The sequence below is a fragment of the Homalodisca vitripennis genome, chromosome 8 (assembly GCF_021130785.1).
Source record: "Homalodisca vitripennis isolate AUS2020 chromosome 8, UT_GWSS_2.1, whole genome shotgun sequence".
NCBI lineage: Eukaryota > Metazoa > Arthropoda > Insecta > Hemiptera > Cicadellidae > Homalodisca > Homalodisca vitripennis.
In genome coordinates this window covers 11614722-11639092 of record NC_060214.1, presented here as the reverse complement: position 1 = coordinate 11639092, position 24371 = coordinate 11614722, and the positions used below count along the sequence as shown (strand labels likewise).

At 32.4% G+C, this 24371-nt stretch overlaps 1 protein-coding gene across 1 annotated transcript in view; it reads right to left on the bottom strand.

Annotated features, from left to right (window-relative positions):
- Positions 1-946: 946 nt before the first annotated feature.
- The window catches only part of LOC124367291 (differentially expressed in FDCP 6 homolog), a 33662-nt gene continuing 10237 nt past the window's right edge, over positions 947-24371 (bottom strand). The window contains 8 exon segments of the mRNA XM_046824009.1: positions 947-10235; positions 10724-10851; positions 13879-13936; positions 13938-14016; positions 15375-15511; positions 18529-18709; positions 21244-21458; positions 23693-23926. Of these exon segments, the coding sequence (XP_046679965.1) occupies positions 10158-10235; positions 10724-10851; positions 13879-13936; positions 13938-14016; positions 15375-15511; positions 18529-18709; positions 21244-21458; positions 23693-23926 (1110 nt within the window). The 3' untranslated portion in view covers positions 947-10157.

Sequence of the window (24371 nt, the reverse complement as noted above, 5' to 3'; positions counted from 1 at the left end):
TTTCAGATTTCAGTCTAGTACGATAAAAACGTACTTCATGGTTACTTACAATTTGAAGTATAATTTTCCAGAATAAAAAAATGAATTATCCTTGTGTGGTAAGTAATTATTGACTAATTTCAATTTTGTGTGTGATCAGTAAAATTATATAAAAGGCTTTTTTGGATGAGATCTAGAATTACTTGGAATGATTTGAGATTCTAGGTTTATAACAATACGAGTTTTGAAAAGGGCTGTAAATCCATATTAAATTCATGAGATCTTTTGATAGGATAAGAAGAGTTGACTTGACTTGACCACATTCTTCCTCTTTTTGACACATTGAACTGAATACAATTGGGATATCTCTCGTGCTCACTGGGCACTTTGAACTAAGGAGGTGGGTTAATACTCTCATTTCGGTTAATATTTTGTATCTGAATTAGATTATGATACAAAATACATTCAATGGACTTCTAGAATAAATCTAAACCACGCAGCTGGGTGTTGCTTTCATGCATTCAAGAGAACTATAAACTATTCAAGAGAAGTTGTGGAGGAGCTACAACTTCATTTGTTCAAGTTGGTGAACAATATCACTGACTTGTGATATCGTCCTTAGATGAATATTCTGCTTTCCTTAATAATAAAGCTGTTTTGAATTGAATTGAATACAGCAGATGGCAAAGCTGTTTTGAATTGAATTGAATACAGCAGATGGCAAAGCTGTTTTGAATTGAATTGAATACAGCAGATGGCAAAACCACAGAGCAAGTACTAAAATATATATCACATATTTAAGTATTACATAAACAAACATGAATAAAATAATTATTATATTTATGTACAATGGTTCGCTATTAATATTTCAATATATTTTGTATTGAAAAATCAATATTAAACAATATTCAAGCATTATTTTTCCAACTATGCTGTGGACTCCAAAGGGTTAAATAATAACAGTAGATAATATCAAATACTATATTTTTCCAGTTAACAATGTTTTAATAGAGATACAAGGCAAGACCTCACATCTATGTATTAATTACGGAAGGCAAGACATAGAATCGACATTACGATAACTTTAAACCGTCAATTGTTACCTTACAGTGATTACTCTAACGACTGTTAGGGGAGTCAAATACATTTTATTATTCATTTACAACTATTCTTTCCTCGTAATTGAAAAAACTAAAATATAATGTGTTAAAAATATTTAAAAGTTTTCAATGAAAGAGAAAACTACGTTCTAAAGTCTGTACTAGGTCAACAACAATGTGAGAAATAAAACAGGCCATCCGAAGGTTCTTTGAAACCTTTCCCAGTACGACGTCTGTTTCTTTCATATTGCCTGGTTTTTCTGATAATTAATTGAAGATATTTTTAATTGGCTGATTAGATACACCCTCTAAAATAACACTTACAGGTAAAAAATTAAGAACTATGGCACATTTAGTGAGTAAAAAATTTGTGTACATTGTAAATGGTGACATAATTTATTGCAACAATACATATTCTAAAAATTCAAATCTTTAAATAATGTGAACACTTAATCTGATCAGTCTATTTACTTTTCTCTTTAAATTTGAAAACTTTTAACAGAGTGATACATAATTATGTGTTTAAAATGAGGCATCTTCCATAATTGTAGGACCAAAAAAGAGGTGTTTGAAGTTAAAAAAATTGTTCTTATGGGGTTAAAACCAAGATGGCCGCCAATTCTGCAAGCTCTTGAGTGGCAAACTGTTACAGAAAATAGCTTCAGATTATAACAAAAATTCCCTCTAGGATTGGAATGATACATACCTTTCCTCACATCCAAATATCTTGATTAATTTTAAATTTAATTGAGAAATATTTCACACAATATTAACCAAAATAAAAACTATACACTATAACAAGAATAAAGGTAACAAACTAGATTTCCCAACTTTTCTCATTTAACATTCATTACAACGTTTAGTAATAATTATTTTACAACAGTAATTATTTAACATTATAACATTTTAGTAGGGTATTCCTATATTTTAACAGTTTATATCAATAATGGTAACAATATTGTCAATGCAGGAAATGTATTAAAGGCTTTCAGATATGATGGTAGGTAACACTTCTTGTAAGGGAGTCACAGTCAATGTAAATGTAACTGTTACCATTACATAAGGTAGAAACACTCTTGGAGTATGATTGACAAATCATAAATATATGCCTAGAAAGAGTATGATAAAAATGATGATACTTGTGCTAGCCATTGTGAAATCAATGGGGTTTTCACACACACACTACATTTACATTATAACAGTAACATGTTGTAATTGTTGGAAGTACGAACAGTTAAAACTTACTTTATGACTACTTCAGTGCAAGAAGTACAAATATTGGCAGTACAAATAATTGTGTCTAGTTCCCCAGGATATTTAATATTTCCAAATTATTCAATAAAAATTGTTGAATCTCAATAATAAATTTTATTGATTTTAGTACAGCAAGTATGTATAAAAATTAACTACCACAGACCTTAATTAAATTGTAAGTGTTTATCGTTAACAGCTCCTGAGACAACTGTCCAAACATACTCAAATTTGTTATAACTGAGCTTGGTGCCTGCCGAAAGTCTAAAAACAGGGTTATTTTAAAATAAACGTGACTTTAATACTCTTTACTAATTAAAAACCATACAATCCCATAACTTTAATTTTAATTTTGCAAGGCCTTTCATTCTCCATGAAACCATTAGCAGACCGACATAACTAAGTACAAAGTGATTGTTTAAAAAATTTCATGTTTTTAACAATTCTTAAACTTTTATTTCGCTTTATTTGAGAGCAAAAGGTCTCCCAAAAATAAAATTTAGATTATAGGATTGTTTAATCTGAAATTATTTTTAAAATATTTATCTAATAAGTAAGGAACATCTCATTTTATCCTAATTAAAATATACATATTGCAATTTTTTATCCTATAGAATTACAATAGATTTTTTTTACTTAAATAAATGACAAGATACTGTACAAGGAAAACACTACCGCTCATAACTTTTAAATAGCTCCTGGGAAACAAATCGCTCTAATCTAAGAGATATGTTGAGGATTGAACACTACACAGTTAACAATTTAGAATATTTTCTGTATTATATAATAATATGTTAAAGATATGTTCAACAACATTCAAAGGAAGATCAATTAAGATTATACATTTCATGGGTACAATAAAATATATTATATATCAACATCATATAAAACTATCGGTTCTTGTCAACAATTAAAACAATAATATTCTACTGATGACAACTTCAAAACAACAAAGAAATTCTTATTATTTATTTTCTTTGTCACGATTGGCAATGATTAAGGCTTTTGTTTACAACTAAAGAAAGAGTTTCCAATATTGTTAACACGTTCACGACGATGGCTTATTTCCTGTCAAATTTTTCAATAATGGTAAAAATATAATTGTTTACGTTAAATGTCTAACGAGAAATGTATGTAGGCTTTGCAATTTTACCCACAAAAGTTTATTTCAATGTTTCTCTGTGCATCCCAAGGAGTACCTAAAAGATTAATTTACCTTAAAAATTAAGGAATCGTTCGCCCAACGGGGTATACGATATGTATATATAAGCGCAGAATCACATTTAACAAACCACAAAGACAGGCAAACAATAAAAACGCAATAAGGAAATGCTTAGCAATGTGTACAACATCAGACGCACAATGTGCTTACGAAAGCCTGGTGTGTACCCAACAAGGTACATGACGGCTTGTAAAAGTTTGTGTGTAACCGAGGCTACATGTCGTCATGAACGTGTTAATGAATAGCTACAATATAATAAAAATGAATAGCTACAATATAATAAAATCAGATATTTATCAAATATAACATGTTATTTTTTCTCTTAAAGTCATATTGTGTGTTGTGTCAGCTTTGATTAATAGAGAATTTTTTAATTCTGGAACTGCCAGTCATTTTTTGAAAACGCCAAGGGATTTTTACCCTAGTGGAAGCATTTTTTTCAAAATTTCATTAGATATACAAATCAAATACAATATATATAATATTTTTGTTCAACCACGACACAGATTATAATTCTAGAATTTTTTCTACAAAATTAAAATGCAATATTTGATTTGTTGTTAAGTTTTTAATCTCAAGTGCATTAAAAATTTGAAAATAAAATATCTAATTTGTTGGATTAGTAATTGATTAAAAGTTTACTTCTCTTTAACACAAATTTGTTCATTGAACATTGCTTAGCAACACAAATGAGTTTTAGACACAGTTCTAAAAAAAAAATGCAAAATTAAAAACTATGACAATGCATTTAATTTTCGATTCTAAAAATATAAAACATATTTACAGTAACAAAAAGATAATTTACGTCATATTTGGCTTATTTTGGCACTAAAAACCTCACTGCAGCATCAACAATTGACCACGTCTCTGACTCCTGTACGTGGCGTCACCTGACAAGTACGGAACTCGTAAACGGCAAACTCAGATTATAGACAGCAGAAAAAAACTTTAATACCAGTAGGCTGTAAAGTATGTATCTGAGAGTTACTATATTGAATTTCACGTGAAAATCTGACTTACGTTGGAATAAATAATAAAAATGTGAGTCTGTAACATATAATACCTGTGGCATTTCAGAAAGGTCAGTCAGTAGTTAATGTAGGGACCAGCAGCTCCAGGGTTAATGAATTTGTTGACACAGAACTCTTAAAGCTATAAAAGAATCTGAGAACATGACTACAAGCAACATTGAGTAGCTGGAGTTATATCCAGCATATTACAACTCTTCAATGAGTAGATACATATATAAATAAAATCACTGGGAAGGACAAAAACAGTTAAAATTATATAAAAGTATAAAATTCACAACAAAACCATGCAGAACTGCATTAAACATATATGTTAAAATGTAATAATGTTTATATACACTGAACCTGATTTTATATAAAAATATAATTTAAAAGTATACAATAAAAGTATAATTAGCAAAATACAAATCTACTACATACAATATTAAAAATCACATGTGATGGGAATGTTTAATTTTGGCAAAAATACCATTACAAATAGCAAGACAAATGGGGTGGTCATAGTGAAGGTAAAGAGTGGGGTATAGAATATTTGATATACAAGGGCTATTCCAAAAGTAATTGCTGACTTGCTGGTAGTCGTGGGGGTAGTACTCACACTGGGGCACATGACAGGTCAGTCGGCACTTAGAAGGTCGGGTGAGCACTCATTCCTTTTCTATAGCTTTGCAAAGTTAGTGCCGTGATTGAGTTTCCCACCAAATGCAAAGTGCGTGCTGTAATTACACTTTTTCAGCAAAACAATACTAACCAGCAGCTATTCATAGAGAACTTTGTGCCGTTTATGGGGGAACTTTGTGCGAAATGTTGAGGGTGAAGAGAGTGGACAAACATCCATGACAAAGAAAGGAATGGCAGATCATCAGTGGTGAGTGGTGAACTCGGTGACAAGATCAATGAAACAGAGAAGATCAACTTTCACAATCTCTGAGTGAACGGACAAATTTCCAGGGTTTGCTTGGCTCTCAGTGTTTCGATGACGATGATCAACTCAAAGAGCTGTCACTGGTTGGTTAAAGGTGCAGGCGACCAAATATTTTGAAGAAGGCATTTCTAAGTTAGTGAAAAGATATGATAAGTGGTTAAATTTTTATGGTAATTTTGAAGAAAATTAGAGCAAATGCATTTTTATCTCATTGGGTGTTATTTTTAATAAACAAACCCTGGTTACTTTTGAAATAACCCTTGTACAGTATGTGATTGTATGGAACAGAGGCTTGAATGTGGAGGAATGAAATGATGACAACAAATTGTAAGCGGCCAAGTTGAGGTTTTACAGTAGCAGCATTTTGAATTCATTAGAAGAGGCAGTTTGACCCTTTCTTGGATTTGAACATAGATCATTTTTTCTTAGCTCACCGTTTTCCCATTTAGCTCATCAGGCCACTACGTGTGGCCCACTGTATTGCGCAGTTATTAAATTCACACCTTATCCAGGAAAGTGCTGTAATCTCTCAGCCAAATAAGAAACTAAATTAATATTTCTCTACTTGCAGTACATACCATAGTAAAAATTGTTTAGCATTGTTCTTTTATCCGAGTCAGTGTCACTGTAGCTGCTATAGTGTGTACCCTATCTACTTATTAAAATATTGGTGCATTTGGTGGAGTCAAACCTCAAAATAGGGAAATGAGTTGATATTCTGTGGAACAGGACGAGTGGAAGTCATGGTGACGCAGAACCCAGCATGCCACCAGTAGTGGCCTGCTGAGCTTAGAGGTCCACACTCAGTGGCTTGTCGAGTGCAAAGGGTCAAGATTGAAGCCATTTTAAAATTAGAAGGATCGGTACAGGTGTTTTTGATATGTGAATTCGGTTGGGACATATGCAGCCAAAGAAGACGAGTAGAATGAGCGGGTGGAGCCAACCTATATCTGTTATTATTCTAGGGGGCTGCAGTGTAGAGGTCTGACTGAGAGTGCTGGAAGAGAAAAAAAATTTAAGTGGGAAAGGACTTCCATTAAGCAGACTCACTTAAACAAAAACTGGTAATGATGACAATTTCGGGTGTGCCTTAGAACAATATGGCAAGAATATCACAGATTGGCAGAAATGAGAACATCATAATTAATTAGCTTGACCAGAAGTTCTTCACTGTACAGCCCACAAGTTACATGTGCGTTTCGGTCTAAAGGTACACAACTTTACTGTAACGGTGGGGAAAAACCGCTTACAGGGTGTGTTGTAATACTTCCTACACCTTGTAGAGGAGCGCAAAATCATTTATTGGACCAAATTAGTGATGTAAATGCCAAAACAGTTTTTCAGGGGAGTAAAAACAAAATTATACCTGAGTAGTATTTTTGAGCAACACAGTCATTGATATTTTCACATGAGTATTTCTATTTTAAAGGTTGGATTAACCTTTAATCTGATGATTTTAAGTGAAGGCCTGGAAAAGAATTGTGATTTTAAATTACAGCAGTTGTGCCACTTTATGTTTAGGGTGACAAATTGGGAGTAGTTTTCTATGAACATTGTAGATTTGAATAGTTTGTTCTGCTACAACAAATCAAATTGTTCCAGCAGGATATTTTAAGTTGTAATACAACTAGTATTGAGATTCAAGCGGCTTAAACAAATCAATTATTTAAATTTGGAGAATATTCATCTAGATTTATATTCATGCAGTATTATTAATTATAAGAGAAATTATATTTTTAGGATTACTTAAGTAATTTTATATTGCAGTTATTTTTTACTGCTGTAAAAATAAAAGTCCCAATGTCATCGTTTTAAGATAGTTTGTTTTTATCAAAATGTTTGGTTCAGGAATAAAAGTTATTTTGAAACTGAAGCAGCCAAGAGATAGTTATTAGTCTGGACTCAACGTAACGCTTGAAATGAAAATTCGTTTCAGAGCAGCTTGGCGGCACCTACTTGTGTTGTTACGATGTTTCTGCTCCAGATCCTCGGAGAACTCACGGGCTGTACAGGTGAGTTACAGAAACGAACAGACTGCTATACCTTTACATACAATAACGTAGACAGTACGATTATACACTCAACATTGTGCAATCATTTACATGATATTGTGCAGTGGAACACTAACTTGATTTTGTCTACAGGATTCATATGGCACCATACTATTCAATAAAGGAATATCACAACAGCAAACACCGCAAAAACAAGGGCTTGCAATTTCAACAACAAACTTCAGAAATACTGTAACTGTATTGAGCGCATTTCCGTATCAAATAAGTTAAATTATATTTACACCATATTATGTTCATGTCAGTTGTAAAACACCAGTGATCCTATTCAAATAGTAAACATATATACCACAGTTTTATATTATTCTGGGCTTCTCTTTACTTTTCCATCTCCTCAATTATATCACAAGACGCTACTCAACACCATATCAGTGTAACAAGTTTCCAACACATATTAATCACTGGTTTATTTAAACGTTAATATTAAATCAACCTTTTTAAATACATTTAGTTGTCTGAATAAAAAATTATGGTACAGTAAAACTCAAGATTATCGGAAAATGACCTGAGAAATAGTGAAATCAGTTCCAGCTGCCTCGAATTAAGAAGCTACTGATAGAACAAATAATTTGAGCGAGCGGCAACTCCAATATTATATTGGCACCATTCAAATACTAATGTGGGGATTGTCAATGGAGAACAATTTCTCAACCGCCAGGCCAATGTTTGCAAAAAAGAGCAATAAAAGTTTCTCCTCCTCAACATGTTCCGAGCTTTCACTAGCCGTGCACCTTGTCATAATCGTACTTGTCTTGCAGTAGCGAGTTTAGTGTAGCTTACTCGTCTCTGATTTTTTCAAGAACAAATAAGTTTATATTCAGTTGGTTGTAGGTATTCTGTAAGTAAAATTATGAGTACACCTACGTATATTTCCCGGAAGTTCGTCATATTAACATGACCTTTTGGTTGTCCGAAACATGTTCAGCGCCTATTATTTCCGATAATCGAGGTTTTACTGTAATGGTAAAAAATACTATTTTTCATGTTGCAAACAAATAGCTACTTACATTAGTGTTGGGACTGGCAGACTTGATATTCCTAATAGCAGCACATTTTATTGCACATTATATTGTATATTCTGTATTATTACATCTTTAAAACATATACATCTCATGTTCGCAGAGGCGGAGTAGTGGGCGTTATCGAAGAGTAAGTCCTGTGGATATATCAGAACTTTTATTTAAGGATCATACGATTGATTTGTTTGTAGTTGCTACACGTGTGTTGCTGTGGATTTCAGTTAGAATAAATTGACTATGTGAAATATTAAATTACATTTGTACTGATAACAGTTTATTTTGTGAACCTAATAACACATTTATTCATGCAATTGATTTTAAACTTTTATCTCTCAACCACCACTCCGCTTCAGCAACAAACATGAGAGAGTTGTAAATTTTACAAGCCATTTTTGATATTCTAATTGAAAAGTAACATTTCGAAATGATCAGCCAGCTTAACGTAACATCATGGAAACACTGTATATATTTTCGATTGTTTATAGCATATTTTATAACACAATATGGAATGTGTAGCCAACGATATCGTTAGGTACAAAAACTTTATATTAATTGAGTGCCATTGACTGTAATGAGCCTTTATGTCCACAAAGAAAAACATCACAGGTTATAATGAGTAAGTTTTAACACATCAAATGGTTAATGAAGTAAATTGGTGATTACTTACTAAATATTCACATTCATATAAAATTGGTTACTTGGTAAAAATATATCAAAATATAATGTAAAATTCTTATAAGGTAGAAAATCACAGTTTAAAATATTCTTAACTCGAGTTCACAGAACGGTTAAATGCAACAACAGAAATAGTTCTTGTTCAATAGAAACTTCATTTTGATTTTACACTATTTTTCTTTCGAACAATAATGTTTAAAAAATGTTCACAGGTATTACTAGCAAATCTAATGATTTTACTATTACAAGTAATGGGGAGGTCTTCTGTGTTACACTTTTGATTATGAATCATTGAGAGCAGCTGGTGTACGCAATTTTACACGGTTCGCGTACCCGCCACCAGAGTCGCAACCATCGTTTCACCCTATGCGCAAATGTTCTGGCTTTATCGGTGGTAGTCGGAACTGCTCGGCTTTGTCTACCTGCTCTTTCGCTACGAGCCGTTGCCCGGTTCAGGCCAATGCACGCGCTGCACTAGTTCTACGACACTCCGCTTGGCGCCGCTCGCTAACAGCGCGTGTTTCTAGCGTTAGCCGCTAGGTGGCACATACGTCGAGGGATTTCAAACGGAAACAATTTATAGCATTAACAAGTTTATCTTCTCAGAAGGATTCATAATCAAGGGTCAAACACAATTACAAAATCTGAATACTACAAACTATATTAGAATTACGACTACTATGGCAATAATCCAATATACAAATATAAAGATTCTTTGTATTCATTGGAGAGCTAAAGTTGATATAAGGACTTGGAATGTTGTATTGAATCTCAAAGACATTCAGTTTCAGAATGTAATGCAGAAGAATAAAGCAAAACTAATGTTGAAAATCAGCTGCCAGAGAAACTACAGGAATGTTCAAGGACTCGAAAAAAGCCTGACTATGTCCTAAGACCTGGGAGGTTTGTCTCTGGTCGACGGCATGAATGACATGGTCCTCCTGACTCTGGCTTGTGGATTAGGGGACTGAAACAGAAATCAGTCACATTAATACGTATATCACTGTATTTGAACAATGTACTGGAAAATGATTTTGGCTTGGTATTGGCACGGTGGGAAATACACTTGTATAAATCAGTTTTGTACAGTTATTGCCAAGTGTTTGGATTCACCTACAAAACATTTTCCACACACTATGTTCTATCTTTTAACATTAAATATATAGAAATTGTTATGCAGTTCAAAGAAAAAAAAAATCAAATCATCCACAATTACATTTCTTTCTTGATTTTTCCAATCATGTATGTTAAAGAATGTTTAAGGAAAAAATATTTCTCCCAATTCCTCAGAATTTGTCCCAGCTTCTTTTCCACTCATCAATAAGAAATTTTGCTGAGCGAATCATTTTATATAACAGACTGATTTCATGATTACTTCTGACGAGATATAAAAAAAGAATGCACGTATGACCAAGTCTTATTCTGTTTGTGAACAAAGATTCTGAATATGGTCACCTTGACTATGGTGGACTGCAGTTCACTCATGCACTTCTCCGTGATGGAGATCTTGTCCTGGGCTCTGTGCAGCTCCTGGTCCAGCTTCTGTCTCTCCTCCTCTAGCTCTCTGAGTCTGCGTTCGGCTTCTGCGCAACAGAATACAGAGTTTAATGGCTACTGTATATATCAACACAGGAGTATAAAGGTTGTTCAGAAAATAAAGAACGTTTTGGTATAACAAAATAAAAACTAAAGATGTTTACATTAAATTAAATTTACAGAGTCACAGTACATTTAAATTCAGCCATTTTGGTTGCTAAGGTAGTTACTGCAATATAGAACCAATTTTTAAATTATGTTACACAATTCAACCACTGTAGATCTGAACTGGGATTACACTATGGTACTTCTTTCACAAATGATTGTCCGAAAACTTTTGTAAGTTTTGGGAAGAAGTGAAAATAATCTATGCTACGTTTGTGCTATACAATGGATGTCCAAAACGATTTTCCACTTACGATACTGAGGCTTTCAAAATCAAAAACATCTTTACCATAACAGGACAAATATGTAGGGTTTTTGACAACGTACCTGTTCAAATACAAATAAGATGATTATAATATTGAGAAGAAGTTTATGGATTTTATTTGGATTTATACATGTGGATTTTATTTGGTCCCAATTGAACTAATTTTTTATTGAAGATGCATATTGATTTTTAATTATTCATTTATTTAAAAATCAAACACTCCAATAATTAAAGCTTATTTTTGTGAGTGTTTGATTTTTAAATGATTGAACAAATTTTTGTTTTGTTTTATTGCTTACAAATTTAAATTTTCTTCCTTGGGTTTTGAAACCACCCCACATTTATTTTTGTCTCTTACTGCATAAATAACATAACTGATAAAGTAAAACCGACAATCCTTAACAAAAAAGGTTATGGCACATGTTTTGGAAACAGACATGGAATTTAGCTTCTATGCAGTAAGGTACAGACTTGGCGCTGTTGATTTTTTCTTGATCCAGAGCCTAAGGGATTTCCTTAAAACCAAGTCTCTCACGACAGATCACGATGGAGAACCGGATTTACTCACAGCTGGCAGACTTCTAAGTTCAGTATACAAGAATTTATAGTATAACAAATATTTAAAAACAATTGAAACTGTATAGAACAATAGAGAAAAGATGAAGGTAAGGAACTTGTTAAAAATCAGAATAATCTGTGATGGTTGAATTGTTATCAGAAGTTACACCTAACTTTTAGAATTATTTCCCGTATTGTAAAATAAAAATGTTTCATTTAATTTATGATGCAATTCAATTATTATTGATGAAACAAGTTAAAAACTAATAGAGAAAAGTGATTGAAACAAAAGTGAGTGAATTGTAAAGAAACAATTACGGTTTCTTGCCATTATTGTTGAAAATTCTACGACATATAAAAATGTCTGGAAATTTGAAGTCGTTGTAAATGTTTTAATCCTCTCCCATCTTAACATCCATCTCACTCTCACGACCATATCCTCCATTAAAACATTAGATAATGTAATTCATAGACAACCCTTTAATCGGAAGTGATGACTATTAAATAACGTCTTTTCTGAGAACCAGTCAACCTTTAAATGAAAAAAAAATTACAGTCTACACAGCATTCAATTAATTAAAATATATTGTTAATTATTGTATATTATTGCTCATCTTTAAAGTGTCTATTGATACAAGTGTTTACACTGAGGACCAACATTTTATTAGATATTTTTGACAGTATCAAAAATATTTATTGTCTCATAAAAAGATATATGTGAAAGAGACCTCTGCTACAATAGCTGTTTTGCAGTTTGAAAACAAAACTCATAACTTCGGTAATAATTGTCATAATTTAATGTTTTATTCACTTAAATATTGGGAATAAACATGCCCCATGGGAAAAAAATACTAGTATGAATAAATTTAAATAAATAATTTAAAAAAAATTTATGCAAACCAGAAAAAAATGTAAAAATATAGGTGAAAAATATCCATTTTTAGGACGGAAACAAATAAATAATTTAACAATGGGGAAACCAATTTGCTTTATTTTCAATTTTATTTCAAATAAAAATAAAAATTTTTATTATTTTAGATTCTAAAGTACAGTAGCTATGATGATAGCTATATTTTGCTCATGCACTGGACAAGTAGAGAAAGTAAATGATTTACAGGTAAGGTAATTATTTTATGCAAAAAATCAAACTATTTGGTTTTTAATATTTTTTTTATTGTTTTTGTAAATTTGTTATGAATCCTTGACAATGTCAGCCTGAGCGGGCATCTTGATGTACAAAAATAATCAAAATCCTAATAAAAGTCGCAAACTGCTGCTTTGTAAAAAAGCTGATGTGATACATTCTAGTGAAGAATACTGTTACAACACAATAAATGTCAAATTACGTCAAACACGATTACAATGTAAAATTAGTGATTGTTTAATACTGTACACTAAAATGGAAACATTGATTCAGTAAAATTATGTGATCCATACTTTTTGGGAGTTTCAGTGTTTCATAAAATTACAGAAACCGCACTCAAAGTGTTAAATGAGTAAGAGAGTTTGTATAAATTGTAGGCCATTATTACTGACACTATGACTGTCCGACAGATCGGCTTGGCAGTCCTTAAGAGAAAAAATGTTAAGCACAACAGGTCAGCCCTTGGTCCTCAAAGGGTTGAAACGACGTTAGAATAAGTGAAAACTTTGCACTTTGACAGAGTTTGTTTACATAAAAAAGGCCTTATTTTACAAGTAACTGTATCTCGAACATTGATGAGTCTGAAGAGTGCACAATCATGCAGTTCAATACTAAACTGAAATTGCTACCAATTCAATAATTATGCACTTGGTTTTACAAACATCGAAAAAGTAAAGAAAGTAATTGGAGCCAGAATTGAGTCCAGTTAGTTAGTTTCTGGTGCAAAACAATGTGATGTTAAGATAAGTAATTTGTAAACCTATAACGTAGTTAAACTTTGTAATAGGTTTTTGAAAATTCTCCTTAACCATCCTTCAGTTCTAATAATCACCCTAATTCCAAATAGCTATTTAACCAAAACTTTACAAGGTGAGAAAGGTTAGAACCCAAGGTTAGAAAGGTTGAATAGATTGCAATGATAGTCTCGTCATTCGTTTTTACCTTGAAGTTGAGCCTCCTTCTCTCTCTGCCTCATCTCGAATTCAATCCTCTTCTCTCTCTTCTTGTTCCAACAACAACCTCTGCTCCTCCTGTAGCCGCTCCAACTCTTCCCTCTTCTCCCACTCTTCTCGTAGCACACTAAAACAACATTTATCTTCCTACATTATTGCACTTGAATTCCTAACTATAACAAAATAATAATATACTTTATAGAAACTACAGTTGTAAAACCAACGGTAACTACAATAATACTTAGAGAAAGAGTCACTAACTTCTTAGTAAGAAAGGAAATAACAATAATTTTACTTCAAAAATTCTACCATCACAGCTGTATATAACTGTTTTAAAAGGATAATTGTGTCGTTTTAACGCACCATTGAAAATGTTGGTTCTTTGGATGACTTATGATCATGATAATTGGAATAATTCTACTACACTTACGTACGTAGTTGTCAAAATATAGAACACTCCGACTGATCACACCTTGATGTCCAGCCTTGAAATGTGTTACTTTTTTAAGAATATTTACTCAAAAGGCATAATTGATTGAGGTCAGGCCAGAAATTGTTATATTTACACAAGAACCAGTCTATCAGAATGCTGAAATTGACTTGCCATAAAAAAACTATTTTAAAGTTATTTTGTAACTGAATATTAATTTTTTTATCTGAATTATAGAACATTCTAGAAGCTCTTTTCTTATTGGAATTATTTATAAATTTAAAACAAACACTCCAGTAACATACTTTTTATTTCTTTGAGGCCTTTCGTGCTCAAGGAACACATCATCAGATCCACATAATTGAATAAAAGTGGTTACAATAATAATATAAACAATTTTGTACAAAATAAAAACATATGCCATTAAAAATACAAGAAGATAATATTCTATCACAGGACAGTATGTCTACCTGTATGTGTATATAAAATATAAAGTTGATATTTAGTTAGAATCAAATAAAGTAACAGTGAATTTTGAAAGTCCTGTGAGAGTATTATCTCCTTGTATTTTTAAAGACATGTTTTTATTTAGTACAAAATCGTTTATATTATTATTGTAACTACTTTTATTCAGTTATGTAGGGATGATGTGTTCCTTGAGCACAAAAGGCCTCACAGAAATAAAAAGTGATATTATTGGCGTGTTTGTTTTTAAATTTTTGAATTATAGTATTCTAGATTTCTGCATTTTGATTTTATTTCAAATGTTCATTTTAGTACAAACTCTTCATAAAGGATTATTTTGGAATTCTTTTTCATCTGGCACATATAATATCGTAAACATTCGTTAAGTTTGTTGCACAGTCATTTTCAAATGTGATAAATATTAAATTGACTAAATGGAACAATATTAATACTTCCTTAGGAAAAAAGAAAATATTTACTGTGATTTTGATAAAAATCATGCACATGGTACTTTCAAACGGAAATAAAAAATTTTTACGATGAATATTATGTTTCCTGCTGATATTATTGTACAAGGAAGCAAACAATACCGAGCTTGAAGATTCCTGACGATCTCTTCATCTTTCTTGGCCTGTGTCTCTTCCTCCAGCAGTGCCTCCAGTTGCTCCAGCTGCTTCTCCTTCTCAATCTTCACTTCTCGAAACTGAAGCTCTGCAGCCACCCTTGCCTGCCAATGTTCATAAACAAGTTAATAATCATTTATAATAAAATAAAAATGTTGAGAAATTGTCATTAGTTTTTTTAGTGTTTGCTTTGCATTTCTTATTCGATGACACCTTCATTTTACAAACAGAACATTTTAGTCCAAAAATAAAAGTAGATGATCACAAACAAACCTGCAGTACAAATTTTTATGTTTGATTACTGATAAACATTTAACAGGTCAGAAAATGCACCAATGGTATTATTCTCACCTGTTTTATTTGTTCTTCATAAAATGTCAAATATGTCTAACTTGGAAACATTAAAATCGATTTATTTTTTGCCTTTATTCACTCAATACTTTCTTTTGGTACAAGCCTTTATAGTGCTAAATATATTAAAAATATGAATTCAATTTGTAATAGTCTCTTCTCTAGTTCAGTTGTGGGAAGCAGGTAGATTTCGTGACAACTGAAGTACTAATGATTTACGAGTATTCTCAAGGGATTTATAAGAACTCAATATCTCGAATACTCTTCAAGATACAAAAGATTTTTTATAACAAAAAGTTTAAGAAATGTGACAAGCGTTCAAGACCAATTTTTGTTATTGAGGATAAACCATAGGTTAAAGTATGCTCAAAGTTTATGCATTTACAATCATAGATCAACATGGAACCATTATACCAATCACAAACATTGCTGATTCAGCAGTGATACTGTACCGTTCACAAACTCGTCACTTGTTAAGCCCAGCTACTGAATGACGAGATATATTGTCAGTGATCTGCAATGGGCTTAATCAACATTTATAAATTTGGTTATACCGGTTAAACGAATAATACACATTCTTCAACTAAATGGACGATTAACCCATTGGTCTACAACTACGAGTATCTCGTAGTATGGAAAAAAGGACCCATATATACAACTACGAGATAACTCGTAGTTGTGTAATACGTTAATAAAATCCAATATATATTATTAATACAAACAAAAACATACAAATTAATGTTTGTCTGGTAATCTACATTACTTTATCTATAAAAAAATTGGTTTTGTAAACGAAATAAATTACGTCATTGAAGAGAACAATAAAGTATAAACAATGCAACAGCCTAGGTCAGCTGAGAGCAGCGGACAGCTGTGTTACCGTCTACATCGCAATTCAGTAGCTCTACTTCCCAGTTCGTGCTAACAAGGTTATGTTATTGTTTACGTTCACTTTATTTTGATTTCAAAATGAGTCCAAAAACGTAAAAGAAGTGATTTTGAGATTAATAATGTTTTGTTTGGAAGTGAATTAGAAGATAGTGAATTTGAGGAAAGTGAAGAATCTATTGTTATTGAAAGGCGTATTGTGAATCAGATTCTAGTGATGAAGATATTTGTGATGGTGATATTCATTCATAAAATAGTTTACAAATAATTGATTTGGATCTTGATAACAATATGGAGGTAGGTTTTGGTTTTTTTAATGTTTTAAGAATTTTTTTACAAATCGCAAACATTTTTATTTTATGATTAAAAAATATGTTATGTAGCAAAATTAACATTTGTGCTCTCTATTTTTGCATAAAAGTATTGTTTTAATTTATAAAATAAATTAACTTTTAAAGGGCATAAATAATTTTCAATGTAGAAAGAAAAAAATATTTGCTTCAAAATTTATGTTTTAAAATAATATATAATTGTAAAATTGTTTATTAAAAATAAAAAAAAGTTTTTTCTTAACCCTTTTAAAACCCCGGCCATTAAATCAAGTGATGTGTGCCAGAAATCCCAAGCCATTTTCAGACAAAATGTAAGGGTTTTGTAAAAAATTCATAACTCAGTTATTTTTTAAGATATTTAGGTAATTCTTTTTTTTGTTTTACTTCTTTAAACATGTAGCTTACAGAAATATACAAATAAAATTATTATTTTGAAAGTATTTTTTTTTAAATGCATATACATATATAAAAAATAAATTAAAAATGAAAAAAATTTCAAGTTTGATCATGGAAACCATATAGATAAAAAAATATTTGACACAAAAATACCCATTTACTTTATGAAATATTTAATCCTTAATAAAAGGAAACAAAAATTATAGGCCTACCTTATTTACAAGTGGGAGTAACATAAATTTTTGTTAAAGCCGTGTAAATTTTTTTTTTTTTGCCATTTCTGGGCAAGGCAATGTAACAAGACCTTTGAAATTCACAGTACTTAAAATAAACATAAAACCAAAGTTATTTCTGACAAAATAACTAAAAACTGTTTCATAATCTAAATTTAAAAAAAGTTTTTAAAAACAATATTTACATCACTACAAAAATGTAAAATTTCAAGATAACCATCACTCAAAATCCGTCGTCACTAATCACATCCACACCATTTGCAACTAGGTTTACTAATTATTGTATTTTCACTTACGGGAGACTTTGAACTATGTCTTTTACTCATTTTGAAATAAAACAAATAATAAACTAAACTTTAACTGCCGTACTTTATACTGCTTTAACCTAAAACTGTGAAGAAAACGGAATATTCACAACCACGTGATATACAGCTGTCTGCAACAAGCGTGAGCAGTCAGTCGAGACGAACTGCAATTGCTCAGTCCACAGACTGACAAAATAACGAAGTCAAACCATTACAAACTAATATATTACGATGCAAAATATATCTTTGTGCACAAGTCTGTGAAATTTCAAAGCATTTGGTGAAAATAGGTGGCCAGTAAAGTAATAAAAAGTGCACGTCCGCACTATACGGACGTCGGGAGTTTAACGCCATTTTTACGACGTCCGTATAGTACGGACGTCGGGGGTTTTAAAAGGGTTATAAATAATTTGTAAAGGTGTCTATATAAAAGTCAGTTGTAAATCTGAACAATTTAGTAAATGTTTTATGTAAATATGTTAATATTTACTATTTGTACTGTTATTTATCTAAAAACACTACAATTTTGTGTAATATTTGCAGGCCTAAACAGGGCCCAGCACCGACAGATATGGGAGGTAGGGCAATGGGGTTAATGACATGTTACAACACACACCATCTTCTCGGCCTGCAGCTGTGCTCCCATGTCCTGGATCAGACTGGATCTCCGTCTGCGTTCCTCACTCTCCACCTCTCTCTGAGCTTTGCGGCGTAAAGCCTGCTGTCGCTGATAGCTCACAGAGCCTCCAGACTGTGATATGGCCAGTTGTAGAGCGGACAGCCACTGCAGCCTGCTCCTGTGTGAGAGATCAACAGATTAAAATAACTGTAGACCATTTAAGGTTAGACCTGTTGACGAGGATGAGGTGGTCCGCATCATACAGAGATTGAAATAAAAAAATCAACCGACATAAATGGTGTCTCAGAGTTGTTGCTCAAGTTATGCTTTCAGCATATATTGACACCACTAAAATTAATAAAATTTTCTTTTACTAAAGGCTCTTTTTCTTCAATTTTAAAGACTGCTAATGTGACACCGATCTTTAAGGAAGGTGATTCCAGTCAAATGAGCAACTACCGGCCGATTTCAATTCTGCTGTTTACCGAATGCCAGGCTTTCAGGTCTTCAAGGCTGCCTTCTTGATTCGGCAAAATACATTTCTGGGGCATTTTGAGATTCTGAGTTCAAATCAGTTTGGATTCATGATTCAACAAATCCACAGTTGATGCAATTTCGAATCTGCTGGAAAATGTTGTCAATGGATTGGAGAGGCGAGAACATGTGCTCAGCATATTTCTCGAACTTTCCAAGACATTTGACTGCGTGCATCATGAGTCACTGATGCACCAGTTAGAGCTTTGTGGCATTTGGGGTCTTCCTCACAAATGGATCTCGTCTTATCTCAGAGACAGATACCGGTATGTGCAGATCTCAGGTGTCATGTCGAGGAGAAATAAATTGGTTCATGGAGTCCCATAGTGATCTTTTCTTGGGCTGGTTCTCTTTCTTCTATATGTGAATCGAATAAATTTATCGATCCAAAACGGAAAAATAATTCAATATGCCGATGATATGACTCTGCATAAAATCAATTTTGAAAGAAAATCTTGAAATTGAACCCTTCAATGCTGTCAATTGCTGCATTAAAAATTGTTCTGAGATCAATTTAAGAACAAACAGTACAAAATCTAATGTCATCAACTTTTGTCTCCAACAAAATGAAGATGTAAGCCAACTGGCAGTTTTTGTAGAAGATGAGCTCTTAGAGAATACTGACTCCACCTAGTTTCTAGGGATGTACCTCGACAAACGTCCAACCTGGAACAATCATGTGGACTATATCTGTGCTCGTGTTATTTCAGGCATCGTAATTCAGGCTGCGTAACCTTGCCGGTTATTAAGAATGACTTATTTTGGCCTGATTTATCCATACTTGACATATGGTTTAAGACGTTGCGGGCAGCTGTGCCAAATACGATCTAGTAAGAGTATTTAGACTACATAAAAAGCTATCAGAATAATTTCCCAATTAAACATCAGAGAGTCGTAGGGATGCTTTCAGGGAGCCTGAATTGCTGACTCTGCCCTGCCTCTATATATTGGAGGTTGTCCTGTATTGTCGATCAAAGTGTGTTCTTATTCGGGGTAGTGACATTCACTCCTATGAAACTAGAGGCAAGGAGAGTTACTGTGCTCAACAGCATAGATCGGTTGCTTTTGAACGCTTGCCGTCACAGGCTGGAATCAAATTTCTCAATCGGCTCCCTGAGGGTTTTATACAGTCGGATAGTTTAAACCAGTTTAAAGCTCTTCTGAAGCACTTACTGGTGTCAAATGTGTTTTATTCTGTCGAAGAGTTCATGGCTGGCTGGTAGGAGAATCAAAATTTACATAAAAATTAATTAGTTAGGGCCCCGAGTCTTATGTTGAATGAGTATTGTAAGTATGAAAGTGTATAGTTAAGGATTTTAATTAATAATATCAGACTGACTTTTGCAATGCAATGTTTTTTATTTCAAAAATTAAAAATACATTTTTTTGATTACGTATTCTCAAAATGCAATAAAAGAATGATTATTTACCTTCAATTTGACAATGGCAATAGGCTCTGCAAGACTGTCCTCTCTTTGTACAAATGACATTGTCTATAAGTAGGTATAACACCATCAAGGATTTTCTAAAGGTACAGAAATGTTACATGTATGCACAAAAAAAGCTCAGAGAATGGAATAAACTAACTCCACTGTATTAAAAAAAACCTATGTTGTTTAGGCTAAATTAAATTCAGGTTATTTATGAAATTTTGTTCAACAAATCAATGTTTGTAGCATCTAATTAGAACGAAGAAAATTGTTCATTTCTTTACATTAGAATACATATTGTTTGTTTTTATAACAGTCAATAGAAATGGTGATATGATTGCATTTTATAAATTTTAAAACTTAGTTCCTTTATTTTGTCCACCCCCTAGAATTATTAAAAAAACAATTAAGCTGTATCTTAACCTTTTAAATTGACCACTAAAATTAAACTATGGCTTCAACAAAAATGAAATATTTACATTATGTGTGAACAGAACTCAAAACTCAGAATAATATTTATGCCAAACATCACCAACATTGAATCAGCAAATTGCAGAAGTACATTTAAAAATTAGCAATGGGCACATTAATTTGCGTTCATACTCCGTTTTAAACTCACTTTTGATCCAATGAATGCAGGTGCAAATTCCCGGTGATTAGGCAAGATTTAAATTGTTCATTTTAGGGTTTAGAAATCCTTGAATACAATATGTAAATTTCACACTTTTAGCATGTGTACATGGCTAACCTGTGATCATACGCACTAAACTCGAAGCAACGTTCCCGGGTGTGCAGCAAGATGCGTTGGTGCGTAGAGTCGACCCAGCAGTGGGGGTCCAACAACACTACACCGCACTGCTCCCGCTCCTCCTGGTTCTTGTAGTAGGCCAGCTGAGTCGGCTGCAGGATGAACCAGTACTCTCTCATTGTCGGTAGCAGGTAGCCCTTCTTCTGCAGGCAACCCTGAAATATACCCTCATACTTGTGGTCAGATGGTACATTTAAGAGAATATAAGGTGAATCATCACCTGGACAAACTAGCTTATCTGGAATATTTCTCCTCACAAACTGATTAATGTTTTACGCTCTGTAGGCAGTTGCTATTTGACTCCGTTACCATTTCTAAGTATTTGTTTACAGTAACACATTGTAACATTGCGTAACAATTTGTAACACAATGTATTGAGAGGTTTGGTTACTACAGCAGCAGTGCAAATTATATATTTATCATTTTAAATATGTCCATAATTGTGTTTCTTACCTTTTTAAATAACTTTAAAATACTAGAAAGATTCTAAAGTGGTTACAAAATCATTTCAAGAAATTCTGCTTGAACGTTAAAATTGTTCCTGTCACACATGCCTCAAATTCCACTGGGAATGTTTACAAATACAACTCGTTGTAAATAATACAGGGGTGCATCAAATATACAACAGAACATTTTAAAGTTTTACCAACAATTTATTAAATTTATCTAATTTTTGACATACTTTTCATCAGTAGAAAAGCAGTTTTCTGTATTGGATTGAAAATTTTCTTCAGTGTCATTACATGCGTACCATCAGTAGAAATATAGCTGCTGCATGTGTATATAATGCGTACAAACTGCTTCACAATGGTATTATTTACAAATGTTTCTTACTCCAACACTACCTTAAGCAGACCAAACACACGAAAGCTAAAAAGTTATGGAACTTAACCGAACAAGGATGATTGTTAATAATCTGTGCATCTCAACAATTGTATCGTGTGAGTAAGAATTGAGTTATGGGAGTTAAAGATAGTTAAATCATGCAGTAGAATGCCATTGTAATGCAAACTTATGTATAATTGTTGTATAAGAGCAGATGTCAGTAATTTAAATTGTATTTTTAAAGATTTGTTGCATTAAACAATTACAAAAAGTCTGTAACAATCCTTTTATGCTTTCAATCATTCACCGATAATAAGCATCAACTCCTTGAGTGTTAGTTTTCCAACTGTGGTGGTGTTAATACAAGTCTACCAAATTTATTTTTATAACCATTAAACATTACTACTAAATTTGCTAATGGTAAAATTCACAAATGAAATGTAATAAAAATGCGTCTTATGTATTTGTGGATTTACTGTTATTTTTAAAGGTTGTATAATAAATTGTGTCTGCATGTTGTCGAAGATGGGTTTTCTAAAGAGTTGCAATGCTTAACCCATTGGGGAACTTGCCCAAGCGTTACTCACTGCATTCTGAGCGGGACTGAATAATCTTGCCCGAGCGGCACTTGTGCTCTTTCTAGATGCTAACGATCATGTATTTGTTTGTTTTTCGGCTAGATCACAGTTTTGTGATGAACAATCATTCCTTGTTCGATTCGTCATGTTTGCACACTGGAACCACAACTAATAGCTTGTTTTGTTATTGTTTACATTTTGCCATATGCTCAATTTTCGTCACTTCAATGTTCTGCTTACATTCTACGTATCGTTTACTATGTAACTGTTTATAGTTTTTGAATGAATTTTTACACTACCTCAAGGAACAAGACAATTTGCGTACTTTAGAAGTAGACAGATACTTGGACAATGATAATGAGATATCATAGATACTCAAAGACTAACACAAAAGTGAATTATTAAAAGTAAATGAATGATCATTGTATATAATGTAAATAGTTTATGTTAATTATGATTTTAATAATGACAATTGAATGTAACAGTTTTATCTCAGATCCCAGACAACTAATTCAGGAGCTTGTCATAAAATCATCAAACAGTGAAAAAATGTAATTGTAATTTGATTGTTTTATTATTATGCTTTTGTAAATATATACTAACAAATGTTAAATAAAAAAATATTTGGAGAAAGCAACAAACACTATTGCAGAGCAACCAAATAGACTAAAATGTCCCGAAAAACTGACTAATTTATCTATATCCAAACTCATTCTATTAATATTTTAGTACACACATGCATTTTTGCCAAAATAAATTTAAACATTCAGTCCTAGAGAGGCTAGATTAATTGCTTCCTCAATGGGTTAAAGCCTAAGAACAATTATGTCTTTATTATTTCTAATGAGCATTTTCTTTTATTAAAATTAAAACACAAGCACTAAGTAATCAGCTCCCAGATAAAAAAACTATCGCAAACACTTCTGATTTTTAAAGAGAATTACAAATCTATCCACAGCGCAGTACCGCAGTGCATGGATGTTTACCTTTTTGATGACATCATCGACAAAAGTGTGCGACAGACCAGTGACTGCCTCCTCTATGACTGCCCGGTCTATGTTAGTGAGGTACTTGCTCTCCAGGAGGGTGAGGAGGGTGGACAGCCGCAGCCCCGACATGTTGTGTACCAGAGCCTCATAGTCCGCCTCGTCCCACTCACACGCCAGTGACGTGACCAGCTGTGACGAGATCAGACCTGCCTCCCACGTATGCATCACCACCTGCACAACAAACGTACTACTTTAACAATCCAGTCAACTGTAAAAACAAAATAAATAAGTAATATACAATAATAAACCTTTTAACACTTTTTATATATTTTATTGTACAATGTACATTTTGAATTCAGTGAATTCATCATCAGGTACTTGTAGGTTAAGATAAATGAAGTAAATAAATAAGTGAAATCAAATTGTTATATGTTTTTAACTAACTTGGTGGCTAAATTTGTGTATTTAATTTTATATGTGATCAATTAATACAGTTTAAAATTCTATCAAATAATAAATTTTTTGTTAGAAAATCTTCGTCATTTAATCGTACATTAGGATTAATGACAAAGATTTTCTAACAAAAAATGTATTATTCAATTATTGTAAATAGCTACGTATGTCAACTGGAATGGACAATAATAAAGAACTCATCTACTCTCCATACTCGAACACA